The 14,852-nt window shown below is 42.5% G+C and overlaps 1 protein-coding gene across 1 annotated transcript in view; it reads left to right on the top strand.

Moving 5' to 3' along the window:
- The window catches only part of LOC148074364 (homeodomain-interacting protein kinase 3-like), a 34,226-nt gene that overhangs the window by 5,960 nt on the left and 13,414 nt on the right, over positions 1 to 14,852 (top strand). Inside the window, exons 2-5 of the mRNA XM_087796858.1 lie at positions 1,586 to 2,478; positions 3,529 to 3,720; positions 4,825 to 5,006; positions 14,327 to 14,450. Coding sequence (XP_087652984.1) covers positions 1,586 to 2,478; positions 3,529 to 3,720; positions 4,825 to 5,006; positions 14,327 to 14,450 — 1,391 coding nt within the window. The remainder of the gene's footprint in view (positions 1 to 1,585; positions 2,479 to 3,528; positions 3,721 to 4,824; positions 5,007 to 14,326; positions 14,451 to 14,852) is intronic.

The raw sequence follows: 14,852 nt of genomic DNA, 5'->3' as shown, positions 1-14,852 counted from the left end.
CTTCAAACATGTTGTTTTACTGGTAATCCTGAAAGTAGTTATTAATACAATATTAACATAAATATGTTACTTAAAAATGGACCAGATTGTAGAATTGTAGTAAAATCATAGCCATGTTCTTTAAAAGTCAAGTTTGTTTGTATCGATGTTGTGGTTAATGAAGTATAACAAGTATTATTATAATATTGCATTTAATTGAGTGACGGCGACATTATAACCACTATTATGTGTTGTTCTTAGTATTATCTTGACCTTTAAAGTATATATTTTATTGAGTATTGTTTTGATTGTTTAAGCTCTTTGTGACCCTGGTCTGGAAAAGCGCTATATAAATACAAATTACTTACTAACTTCTATTGTCAGCATGTGATTCTTACTTGACCTGGATTTTGCTTCCTTCATTCAAGGTTCTCTTTAAGTGATTTTTGATGATAAGTTCCATCAAACCCGACCGTGGCTCGCTCCAGTATTTGAGTCACAGGCCAGTGTGGTTTCATCACTGCAGTGGGAGGATGAGTCAAATGTCAAGGGGGGGTTTCAGGCTTCACGGTGTCACTCCCCCCCCCGGGACACGGCTCGCCTCCTGGTTCCATTCTGTGCGAGTGCAGGTGGGACGAGCCGGGGGTGTAGCGGGGGTGTAGCGGGGGCGTAAGGGGGGCTTCCCCGTCTCCCTTTACAGTACATTGGTTCCTCTTTCCAAAGAGGTGAAGCGACGACTCGGACGTTCCTTTGGCTCGTTTACGACTTTCTTTATTTAGATCATAGAGTGAATCTGACGACTTTCACGTCTGTCGCTGGTCAAAAGTTACTCAAAAAAAGAGGATATTTTTGTGCCGAAGTCTATCAGTGACATCAGAATATTGAATTAAATCTCTATTTGTTTACTTAAATGTTGCTGTTTAAAGCATTGCATTTACTTTGAAAAATGGAATTAAATCTTTTTATATTGAAAGGTTGGATTTGTTTTATTTTACGTATTAAAGAATATTGAATTTATAAAAATGTATTTTTTAATTGTTTGAAATATGGTATTTTCAGCTTTATGTGTAAAAAGAACAGTATATATTTTATCGAGTATTGTTTTGATTGTTTAAGCGCTTTGTGACCCTGGTCTGGAAAAGTGCTCTACAAATATTAATTACTTACTTAAATACATTTAACAACTCAAATTCAAATTATTAACATACAAATTATTTAATTTAATTATTTATTATTATGAGTATATAAACAACCAGTTGTGCTCTTATAAACATGTTAGAAATAAGAAACCAACACTTTTCTATTGAATTCAATTCATGTTCATGAATATATGAATTTGTTAATTACTTATTGGATCAAACTATCTTTAAAATGGAGAAAAACAAACCTTTTAAATTTACAAATTATTGAATTAAATTCAAACTATTTCCGCCTTTTATTTATAGTAGTTATTGAATAATCAATTGGTGATTAAAAACAAGAGTCTCAACATTTAAGATTTCAAATTCCACGTTTATTCATCTTGTGGTGATTTAAAAAAAAAAAGAAAAAAAAAAGAAAAAAAAAGCATTTTATTGACTTAATTTTTGTCGCCCCCCCCCTCCAGGTATGGCCTCGCATGTCTCGACTTACCCACCACACCCGCACTCAGCGCAAACAAGTGCCTTAGGAACCACGAGTGGCGCCAGCAGCAGAGCCCGAGGAGGGACCCACAAGGGCCGCAACACCAGCAGAGCCCTTCAGCACAGACACCTGCCCCGGACTTATGTGATCGGGGTGAACTACGGCATCGCCCGACCCAACAACGTCGTCCCCTCCAGCGCCGGGTCGTCCACTCTGCAGGCGGCGGGAGCCGAGAGGGCGGACGGGTGGTCGCGGGGTAACAGCGGCGGCGGGGAGACGCGTGGGGATCTACTAGGCCGTCACCATCAGGACTTGAACCCACAAAGAGACGTTGGAGCAGGTGTCGCGGTGCCGGACCGCGGGCCCTGTCACGGACAGAAGCAGGAAGGCGGCGGACGACCGTATGCTAACCTCGACGCGAGTCAGAAATGCAAGAAGCCGACGGGTGAAGTAGGTGTTGGACGGCAGGACAAGAGCGGAGCGACGACCATGCAGATAGTGGAGGAGGTTCTCCCTGCACTGCCTCCCCCCGCAGCCATGTTGCAAACCACTACCAGAGAGTCGGCGCCGGTCGGAGGCGGGGCCAAAAGAGCCGAAGCCCCCGCGGCGTCCGACGCGGCCAAAGTCAGGTCGGACGGTAACGCGGAAGCGGCGTCCGGAGCGCCGGTGACCCGGTCCGGGGCCGCGGACGGAGACTATCAGCTGGTGCAGCACGAGGTCCTGTGCTCCCTGAAGAACAACTACGAGGTTCTGGAGTTCCTGGGCCGCGGCACCTTTGGGCAAGTGGTGAAGTGCTGGAAGAGGGGAACCAGTGAAGTGGTGGCCATCAAGATCCTGAAGAACCACCCGTCCTACGCACGCCAGGGCCAGATAGAGGTGAGTCCTCCAAGCGGGTTTTAAGACTTTCATTCATTGTTTTGATGGTTTCAATGTTTGACACGTTTCATCTCAAACGTTTATTCCACAGAATGTTCTCTCCAACTATCTGTCTTTACTATCTGTGTCTCCACATGTCCTGATGGACTCGCTGTTTTAATATCTGCCACGTGTACATTCTTGGCTCGAGAACCGACACTCTCTTGGCATTCATGCTACTTTTAAAACTGCTGTGCAAGACGTAAAGTTTATGAAGATACGATGAGTTAAAAAAACTAGAAATCGCAGTGATTTAGCCGTTCTTAAAAGATGGGTTTTATGGAGCTTTCAAAACAGACGGTTCCCAAGACCTCTGCCCTGGAGCCCCCCAGTCCTCACCAATCCTCAGTTTCCTGACCTCGGGTACTATGTTAGTCCCGCGTTTATTAGTGATGTCGAAATGAATTGCAGTTAAGAAGGCTTTTCTACTGTCTTCTACCATTTATTAATATTCTCTACCATTTCTAATATTTTATATTGTTTTCTTTTATCTTCTAACATTTTTTTTTTTCTCCACCATTTTCTATGTACTACCATTTTTTACTATGTTCTACCATTGTTTTCTATGTACTACCAATTTATTTTACTATGTACTACCATTGTTTTCTATGTACTACCATTTTCTACTATCTTCTACCATTTTCTTCTATCTACTACCATTTTCTACTATCTTCTACCATTTTCTTCTATCTACTACCATTTTCTACTATCTTCTACCATTGTTTTTTATGTTCTACTGTGTTAAACCGTTTTGATGTTCTACAGTTTCCTACTATTCTATTTTTTGTGGGATTTTGTTTGATTCAATTCCATTGTATTATTCAGTATTTTTAAACAGATATTAATTTTTAAATACGGTGTTGTATTTGATTCATGTGTCGCTTGCATCATAGACGTTAGTTACACAAATCATGGATTAATCCAAACGGTCTCTGATGTTCACGATCTCTTGTCACTTCACTAGTTCCTCACTAGACTCACTAGACTCACTAGACCTGGTTTCCTCCGCAGGTGGAGATCCTGGCTCGCCTCAGCAGCGAGAACGCAGACGAGCACCATGTGGTGCGAGCGCTGGAGTGTTTCCAGCACCGCAGCCACACCTGCCTGGTGTTTGAGATGCTGGAACAGAACCTGTACGACTTCCTCAAGCAGAACAAGTTCAGCCCGCTGCCGCTCAAGATCATACGACCCATTCTGCTGCAGGTGAGAGCGGAAGCAGCAGCTGTGTTTGGTGTTTGTAGACGTATGAAGAGTATTTGACGCCAGAAACGTGAAAATAATGTTTTTGTTTACGTGAGATCTGATTCTAAATCACTATATATATGTTATAAATACTTATGTTTAACATGATCAATATATATAGTACATTTTCTTTGTTTAATCATGTCGTCACATTGTTGGCACTGGTTGCGTGTCCAGCCATCTGTTCAGGGTGTCCCAGCCTCTCGCCCGAACTAGCTGGGATTGACCACATTCTCCACAATATATAAACCAGGAATATTTGTCAATAAATTTATTAATAATGTATAATTAACAAAATAATGTGTACTTAAAAAGCTTTACAGTGGTTTCTATTTCCATTTCACGTTCACCTTCCATGGTCTGCCTTTCTTTTTCACACGGTAGTGCTCACTTAATTTTATTGTAGCGAGCTGCGGTCAGGAATTGCAAAGCTCCTTGTTATTTTTCACACAGTAACAAAGGGATGATTTATTAGCCACTAAATACAGCAGCTTTCTTACCTATGGTGTCAAGTAAAATGGTGAATTCCCAGGATTCCTTTCTATACGCCGCTGTGTTTTGTGACGGATGATTGTCAAAAATCTACGTCTATTTTGCCGAGACCAGAGCGATCACCAGCTGTGATTGGTTGGCTGGGCGGCAAAGCGTTTCTGGAAGCGTTTTTGTGCCACCGTTACTGAGAGGGTTGTTGAGGCAGATGGGACCTCATATGCAACGTTGAAATACATTTTGTGTTACTTTACACGAGTGAAAATTAAACAGACTTTGTGGATTTCCCTTTAAAAGACGCCACTGTATATTCTAAAGAATAATAGTAAGTCATTTGTATTTATAAAGCGCTTTTCCAGACCAGGGTCACAAAGCGCTTAAACAATCAAAACGATACTCAATAAAATGTATACATAAAGATAACAACGAGAACAACATGGGAGTCTCAGAAAATCAGGGAAAAGCCTGCATGAATAAAAATGTTTATAGCTTTATTAAAATGATGTTACTCTTGTTACTCGTGTCGATTGGATGTTGACAAAAGTTCACAAGATGACTAGGAGACTTGTGTCGCAGGTGGCCACGGCTCTGAACAAGCTCAAGTCCCTGGGGTTGATCCACGCCGACCTCAAACCCGAGAACATCATGCTGGTGGACCCTTCCAGGCAACCCTACCGGGTGAAGGTCATAGACTTCGGCTCGGCCAGCCACGTGTCCAAGGCCGTCTGCTCCACCTACCTGCAGTCCAGATATTACAGGTGAGACGCCGCCGACACCTATCGGTCCTTCCTTGTCTGAGGGAGCATCCGGGTGAAAGTCCAGAGCTTAGTCAGCAAAATGAAAGGATCTAGAGCAGAACTGTTGATGGTCTTAAGTGTTGAATCATCAACGTGCTGCCGGTTCAGTAAACAAACCTGGTGTTCCGACAGGTGAACGGACAAAACGGGTGTAAACTGACACAAGGTTGGGGGTCTCGTCAAGGTATTGGATTGAAAAAAATGCATTAAATAGAGGACCTTCTCGACTTCTGACCTCGCTGGTGTGAGGAATGTTGTGGATGATGTCGAGCTTTTGCAACATCTGGTTCATCTTGAAGAACAGTCTGCAAGTTTCTCCAGATATTTCGGCTTTTTCTCATACACTTGTTGCTCAGTATTTGTGGTAGACATGCTTCGACAGGACTTTGCATATTAGCATATTTATTTTTCTAGACCGCTCCTAAAGTCACTTGCTTTTTCCGGGCGGCGTTATGGACTCATTTTTTTGTGCGTTCAGGATTTACTTTTTATTTCCAGTTCTCATTTTCTTCCATGTTTTTTTTTTCTGCATTTAAGTTAATTGTGGAAATTGTGAGTCCAGTCTTTACAGGTGTAGATGTAGTAAAACTCAAGTATCAGCGTGTACTTGAAGTTTATTGTAATAATACATTAACATAAACTTTAGTTAAGTCTTGTGACTTAGTTTTCAGTGAGGTTTTTGTTTAAGACTAAAAAAAGTAACGGGGATCTTTGTGTGATGGGTATTATCTATTTTTTACTGATATTAAAACGTCATGTTTCACACATTCATATATCCTAGAAATAATGTTAACTATGTTTGAATACACTATGAAATAGTGTAGTTTGAGCTCAAAAGTTACGATGTTCCTTCACCTTAAAATGTAGCCGCAAGTATATCACTTATAACGCTCAGTCTCGCAGGACTTGCATCGGGTTCCCGCAAAACTAAGCGACATCAGAGAGGAGCCGCCGGCGAATCACCAAATCAATAATAAATCCACCTCCTCGTACACGCACACAACACTTTATAAATTATGCTAACAACTTAGCTCGTTAGCATACGGCGAAGACAGGTTTACACTTGTTTTGAAGTTCACGATCTTATAAGAAAACAACTGAGACGAGATGAAAAGTTCTTACAATATGTTGCTTCATGAAAGGGTATTGAAAGAGACGAGTAACTGGATCACTAGTGTTTGACTAGATCATAAGTTGGTATTACTTCCGTGTATATACTGAGCTAAGTCAGTGCGCTGGCAAGATGAGTCGCCATAGCAACCGAGCCTAGCAAGCTGCGCCACACAGACAGACGGAGACGTAAACAACAACGAGACATAGAAGTACAAATTGACAAATATACAGAGCGTGACACTGATTGGTCAAAGTGTGCATTCAAGAAATGGATTAAAAATGATCGCACGTTTTTAATATGCATATCGCACACGTGCCAATATTGATCGATATTTTTCAGATACATCATGCAACTCTACTTCCAACCCTTGAACAAAGTTTGTTACTTATTGAATCAATTTCCAGATTTTACATTCGAAAAATCTTCAATTATTCTTGATGGTTGATTTACTTGTTTGAGTATTGTTGCCTGTATTTAATTCTTAGTTTATTTAGTGTTAAGACATGATGTTCTACAGTAATTATACAATGTATCCCAAACTATTGGTATGTTTTCGGAAATATGGCCCGATCTTGTGTTGAGTAAACTCCCACAGACGCACACAGCTGGAGGTAAAACCTGCACATGGTGGGTGACATCACAGATGAGTGTGTTGGTTGTTATGTGTGTGTTAGCTGTGACACAGACGAGTGGACTCGTGTGAGGACCCGTGTGAGGAGGCGTCGACAGCAGACTTGATAACAAGTCGCTGCGATGAGTCAAATATTAATCCCAAGTGCGTCACAGGCGACGACGTCTGCGTACGTGCTACACAACGAGCTTAGCAGTGGCTTTGTGCGTCCGTTTTTCATGTGCGACGTTAAGTCTTCCAGACCCCCGACAAAACGTCTACCGGCACCGGACCTCCATGTCCAGCACACACTCGTCCTCCTCCCTTACCTCGCTCCAGAACCGGTGCCAGAACACGTGTGATCAGGTCCCGCCCTGAACGCTTGCATAACTGAGGAAGTGAGATTTCTGTGAGGGAGTATTTGTTGTGTCGGGTTCCTCTGCTGCTAAACACGAAAACTCATGTTTGTATTTTTAACGATGATGGTTTCACGTACTTTGGTTCACTCCATGATGTTTAAATGTGTCTTAAAATTCAGGATTTAAATGGACCAACAATCATTTATTTGACACATTTACCAAACACACGTTTCCTTCACTGAGATCTGATTTGACGTTTATGTAAACGATACATCAAAGTACAGTATTTTAAAAATGATAAAAAGTGAATTTGTAAACTGTTTGATATACTTGCAGTAATGTATCACACAAGATTTTATTTCACTCGTTTACACAACCTGTTCATCACAATCACCACAACTGTAAAGTTTAGATGACGACTGTTGTGTGAGTCCAACAACAACAAGTCCCAGCAAGTGACGACAATGACGAACACTGGAGCACTGAAAGTAGTTCAGTTGAGATTGTTGCAGACGCACACACTTTTCCACGCATAGACGCACTTGCATACATACATACATACACAAACGCACGCATGCATACATACACACCTGTGCATACGCACGCACACATGGACACACACCTATGAATTTACGACATGCTAAGATGCGCACACACTGACACGATTATGTACGACACACGTACGTGCACACGCATTCACTCAAGTATGCATTGACGCACACTAAAACGCACACAAAGACCCTCATGCATACGTACACACACACACGCTTGCATATAAACACAGGCACACACAAACACACGCATATAAAAACACGCATACAAACACATGCACACGCACGACACACAAACACGAACATGTACGACACGCATACAAACACAGGCACACACACATACATACAAACACATACACAGACACACACATACATGCACACACACACATACATGCACACACACACATACAAACACAGGCATACATGTGCACACAAAGACACAAATTTGTACGACACACAAACACGAATATGTACGACACACAGACACACATGCCTCACACTCTTTCCACAGAGGCGTGGACGAGTGTGAGGCTCATGCTGTTGTGTAACATTCTTGTCCTGGTGAGTGTGTGTTCGTTGTTGTGTAAAAATACTCGTAGAGAGAAAATTGTGCTGCAGATCTTTTGCTCCGGAGGTCAGTGAGGACACGGAGGAAAGATTGTGGTTTGTGAAAATCCTACATTTAGACTCGGAGAAGAAAAACATTGAGACGTTCCTGTTTGTGTGTTTGTGTGTGTCTTTGTGAGTCTGGGTGTGCTCATGTGTGTGCCAAGCGTGTCTGAAAGAGGTTACACAATGTACCTGCCGCGCCTCACATGAAGTCGGCCTCCCTGCTATCAGCAGAAACTCGATTGTGAGTCGTCGTTGAGCGACAACATCCCATAAAGCGTCTCACCTGGAACATGGAGTCCATTGTTTGTGTCGAGCATCAGCTGTTGATGTTTTTGTTGAGCAGCTTATCAGTGGACTCTGCTCCTGTTGCATCACCGCTCTGGGTCTTTAGTGAAGGCAGCTGATGAGGAACAACCTTCAGGAACATTTTGTCAGGTCGAGGGGGCAGCAACCTGAGCGTCAGAGACCAGTTTTGGTAGAACACTGTGATGTTCCCAGACTTGACCTACACACACGTATGTCACATGTGTGATTACGATCTCACACACGCCCACAAACTGACAACCACGCACAGACACGAATGCATACAAACGCACACACATTATCAGAGAAACACAAATGGATTCTAACAGACACACAGACAAGCACGCACACAGGCAAAGGCACATATGTATAGGCATGCACAAACAGATGCACACACTCGCACAAACGGACGCACACACTCGCACAAACAGATGCACACACTCGCACAAACGGACGCACACACTCGCTCAAACGGACGCACACACTCGCTCAAACAGATGCACACACTCGCACAAACGGACGCACACACTCGCTCAAACGGACGCACACACTCGCTCAAACGGACGCACACACTCGCTCAAACGGACGCACACACTCGCTCAAACGGACGCACACACTCGCACAAACGGACGCGCAAACTCACTCGAACGGACGCACACACTCGCTCAAACGGACGCACACACTCGCACAAACGGACGCGCAAACTCACTCGAACGGACGCACACACTCGCACAAACGGACGCGCACACTCGCTCAAACGGACGCGCACACTCGCTCAAACGGACGCGCACACTCGCTCAAACGGACGCGCACACTCGCACAAACTGACGCGCACACTCGCACAAACTGACGCGCACACTCGCACAAACTGACGCACACACTATTACAATTAGACACGCACTAACAGACACACATACACTCTCCAAAATGCACAAACGGACACACATAAACGGACAAACGCATATAGACTCTCACAGACACACACACACGCAAAGGCACATGCGTATACGCATGCACAAACGGACGCACACACTCGCACAAGCAGCCGCACACAAACTGATACACACACATTTATGCACAAAGGCGCACACATGCATGCATATAGACAAACTTACACCATTACAGACCGGTGCACACAGAGAAACACGCACAGACACACACTTACACAGAAAAACAGACTCACACAGACAAATGCACACACAGATAGTCAGGCACACATACAGACACACAACGGTTGTGCAGTTGAAACTTCTTCAAAAAATTCATTTAGATTTGAAAATACTAATAAAAAGTTGCTTCACTTATTAAAAACGTTTTCCTTTTTTTTTTTTTTTTTTTTTCTCAAAGATTCAAAATATCTTTTTGGATCGCGCACACATGGATGCACAGACACACACACAGACAGACGACTCTCGACCTACAGGAGACCTCCTGAGGGATCAATAAAGATCTACCTAACCTACCATAACTCAAACATTGGTAACAATCTCCTAAATCCTAACTAGTTTAGAGATTATTTGTCGTGACAACTTAACCAGTGACACGTTCACTCAGTTGTTGAACACGTGACGCGTCGACTCGTCACAGGATGAAGACGTGAGTCCAGCTGCTCAAGTGTCTCCTCGCTCCATAGATCTGGAATCATCACCGTTTCCAGGAAGAGGCGGACGAGCTCTTATTTGTGGTTGCCATGGCAGCGGAGGCGCAGCAGGTCCCAGCCAGGTGACGCTGGAGTCCTGCGGGGGGCGCTGACGTCAGCGAGTGCATGAAAACGGACACTGAGTGAATAATTCAGGGTCGGATTAGGTGTAGCTTAGGTGTCCTCCTGCCGCAGGTGCGTCTTCTCACCTTCAGGTTCTTCACGAGGCCTTTTGTTTGCTTGACGACCCGTCACTTTTGTGTGCGTGTGCGTGTGTGTGTGCGTGCGTGAAATAAGTTTTAACTTTTACCACTTACCAAAAATACTACTACTATAGTAAAATATACTTCATTGATTGGATTCAATGATTAAGACACAAACTACCCCATAATATGGCCCGGACACGCAAAGATGACGCCAATCAAAACAGTTTCAATCTAAAAAGAAAAAACAATTAAATGAAAAAGGTTTATTTTCTTTATTTATTTATACTGTATTTTTTGTGATTAGAAGAACTTTTATATTGATTGCAAAAACAACAGGAATTTGTTGTGCTGGAATATAAAAATTAAATAATATGATTAAAATGAAAAGAGATTTTTAAAAAGGGGTGGGGATGACATAAAACGTTATTTAAATAAATAATTAATACAATACATTCAATTTAACTGAAGAATATTCATGATCTGGACAGCGGGCGAATAGAAAAGAGTTCTTGAACCTGGAGGCTCTGGTCCATATCGATCTCTCGGTCTTCTGCCGGACCTGGAACAGTTTGAACAGGGGGGTGTCCCGGGTCAAGAGGGGTCAATGTCATGATGACGTACAGTTGAACTAAAAATAAATTAATTTACCTTGTGCTCATCTGCAAGTTATTTAAAAATATAAAGTTATTGCATAAAAAGTAAATTTGCCCCAGATTGAAATTTTCAGAAACTTTTTAATGGCAGTAAATCCAGGAAATGTTTTCTATAAGTGACATGAATTTGGTGTTTTGGTGAAGGAGATATGACAAGTATTCCAAAAAATATTGCATTAAAATATTTCAGTTTTAAATTTAAAGATCTAAGACTTCAAATGTTGAATATAGTGTGTTGGCGAGTATGAACTGCATTTTATTACAACCATCTTTTTTTTTATCTTCAGAACAATTACATTTCAAGTTTATTCCGAACTCCCAGCATGCAACTAAACCATGTTGATGTTCAGGGGTGACTGTGGTGTTAAGGGGTGACTGTGGTTGTTCAGGGGTGACTGTGGTGTTTAGGGGTGACTGTGGTGTTTAGGGGTATCTGTGGTGTCCAGGGGTGACTGTGGTGTCCAGGGGTGACTGTGGTGTCCAGGGGTGACTGTGGTGTCCAGGGGTGACTGTGGTGTTTAGGGGTGACTGTGGTGTTTAGGGGTGACTGTGGTGTTCAGGGGTATCTGTGGTGTCCAGGGGTGACTGTGGTGTCCAGGGGTGACTGTGGTTGTTCAGGGGTGACTGTGGTGTCCAGGGGTGACTGTGGTTGTTCAGGGGTGACTGTGGTTGTTCAGGGGTGACTGTGGTGTTCAGGGGTATCTGTGGTTGTTCGGGGGTATCTGTGGTGTCCAGGGGTGACTGTGGTGTTTAGGGGTGACTGTGGTGTTTAGGGGTGACTGTGGTGTTTAGGGGTGACTGTGGTGTTCAGGGGTATCTGTGGTGTCCAGGGGTGACTGTGGTGTCCAGGGGTGACTGTGGTTGTTCAGGGGTGACTGTGGTGTCCAGGGGTATCTGTGGTTGTTCGGGGGTGACTGTGGTGTCCAGGGGTGACTGTGGTGTCCAGGGGTGACTGTGGTTGTTCAGGGGTGACTGTGGTGTTCAGGGGTGACTGTGGTGTTCAGGGGTATCTGTGGTTGTTCAGGGGTGACTGTGGTGTCCAGGGGTGACTGTGGTGTCCAGGTGTGAGTGTGGTTGTCCAGGGGTGACTGTGGTTGTCCAGGTGTGACTGTGGTTGTCCAGGGGTGACTGTGGTTGTCCAGGGGTGACTGTGGTGTCCAGGGGTGACTGTGGTTGTTCTTTCAAGTCTCCTGCTCAGACGTGGAACTTGCGTCACTTGTGTTTCCTTCAGAGGCAGCAACAGGAAGCAACACAAACACAATTTCCTCCAGGAGGGCGCGGACGGAAATCATCCTCACTTCTGCATTCGTCTCTGGTTATTGATGTGACGATGACCCCATTCTTCACCCCCATAACCTTGTTACGTTTGTGTCTCCCGGTTGCTCGGCAACAGACCCCAGACAAATCTAATGAATCCTGATCAGCCAATGAGATCCAGAGACTGGTTGTGTTGGTGAACGTTGCTGTGCTGACGTGTTACTTATAGTTTCTGAACACGCCTGGAGTGGAGAGCAGCGTGTGATCATTGTGTCATAGAGGCTACAATATATTGTGATAGTGTAGTAACAATGTGTAGTATTGTCGTACTTGATTCTGGTGTTGTGATAGTGTAGTAACAAGGATATATATATGTAGTATTGTCCAGTACTTGACTCTGGTGTTGTGATAGTGTAGTAACAAGTATATACAGTATATATGTAGTATTGTCCAGTACTTGACTCTGGTGTTGTGATAGTGTAGTAACAAGTATATATATATGTAGTATTGTCCAGTACTTGACTCTGGTGTTGTGATAGTGTAGTAACAAGTATATATGTGTAGTATTGGCCAGTACTTGACTCTGGTGTAATGATAGTGTAGTAACAAGTATATACAGTATATATGTAGTATTGTCCAGTACTTGACTCTGGTGTTGTGATAGTGTAGTAACAAGTATATACAGTATATATGTAGTATTGTCCAGTACTTGACTCTGTTGTTGTGATAGTGTAGTAACAAGTATATACAGTATATATGTAGTATTGTCCAGTACTTGACTCTGGTGTTGTGATAGTGTAGTAACAAGTATATACAGTATATATGTAGTATTGTCCAGTACTTGACTCTGGTGTTGTGATAGTGTAGTAACAAGTATATATGTGTAGTACTGTCGAGTACTTGACTCTGGTGTTGTGATAGTGTAGTAACAATTATATATGTGTAGTATTGTCCAGTACTTGACTCTGGTGTAATGATAGTGTAGTAACAAGGATATATGTGTAGTATTGTCCAGTACTTGACTCTGGTGTTGTGATAGTGTAGTAACAAGAATATATGTGTAGTATTGTCCAGTACTTGACTCTGGTGTAATGATAGTGTAGTAACAAGTATATATTTGTAGTATTGTCCAGTACTTGACTCTGGTGTAAAAACAAGTTGTGTATTTTGCTGCTTCCGTTGTCAGTTGACCTTTGACACAAGCTTCCAAAATGGCTGCGCCCATGTTGTTTATCTTTTACCGTTGGATATTGAACAGTTGAATAACAGTCAAGTCAGGGAGGATTTTGTTACATTCATTCGATGAAACATACCAGTATTTATTAACAAATTTAAAGCGAGTTACGTGGTTGCCGCGGTGAAATTCGAAACCCTGTGTATCCTCTTGTCCTCAGTCATCACCGGGATCTAGCAGGATTTTATTGTTCCTTTGATTTACGTACCGACTGCTGCCATCTAGCAGCCGGAAGTAAATCTGGAACACAAAAATGAACCAACGCTGTGAATATTTGCATGTTAATTGTGAAATAAAAAAATAAACATTTATTTTAAACACACGTTAATAAAAAACATACCGTAAAAGCGTTATCATAAAAATTTGATGTAAAATATGTATTTAAAGAAATTGCATATTTGCATGTACATTATACATTATTTCATTTACTTTATTGACATAAAAAAACATAACTATAAAAAGAATAAAATGTAAATGGATACAGTGCTGTTGAATATCGATACAGTAATGGTAGAAAATAAATATTGTGACACATCAGTGTTATTTTTTGTCTTGTGTCTCTTCTTGTCTCATAATAATTTATTTGAATTTTACTCGTTTTTAAATTGAATTCTTTCAGTGTGAAAAAGTTTTATCTTTGAATTGGTATTTTTATCACGAAAAAAATTGTTATTTTCATGTGATTTCATCCTATGTTTGAGCTTTTATTTTGAAACCTGACGTGTTGCTTGTGTCTCCTGCAGAGCTCCAGAGATTATTCTGGGACTGGCATTTTGCGAGGCCATCGACATGTGGTCACTGGGCTGCGTGATCGCCGAGCTCTTCCTGGGATGGCCCCTGTACCCCGGAGCGCTGGAGTACGACCAGGTGACTGCACACACACATGAGGGGGTGGGGGGCGTCGTCATAGCAACTGTCACTCATGTCTGTTGTTGCCGCTCCGGATTCAACCTTCTATGATCTGCTGGAGTAAATCAGGAAGTTGAACTTTGAAGCAGACTTTGTTAGTTTTTCCACCACGACGCTGGGACTCTCGAGTCCCTGGTGGCGCAGAAGGAGCTCCGAGGATCATGGGAAACCGACCACCACGGATGAGACTCGAGGTGTCACAAGTTCACCGACGACATTAGTGAGAAACCACAGCGTGAGAAAGTTTATCAGTGATTTTAACGTTTTAATTAATACATTATTATTATTATTTTGAATTATTTAATTCAATGCCTTCTAATAAAACGTTGGATTTTTTTCAATAATGTAATAAATAAATAC

This window comes from Callionymus lyra, chromosome 8 (assembly GCF_982586985.1).
Source record: "Callionymus lyra chromosome 8, fCalLyr1.hap1.1, whole genome shotgun sequence".
NCBI classification, from domain to species: domain Eukaryota; kingdom Metazoa; phylum Chordata; class Actinopteri; order Syngnathiformes; family Callionymidae; genus Callionymus; species Callionymus lyra.
Note: the sequence above shows the minus strand (reverse complement) of the source record. Positions and strands in the feature narration are given on the sequence as shown.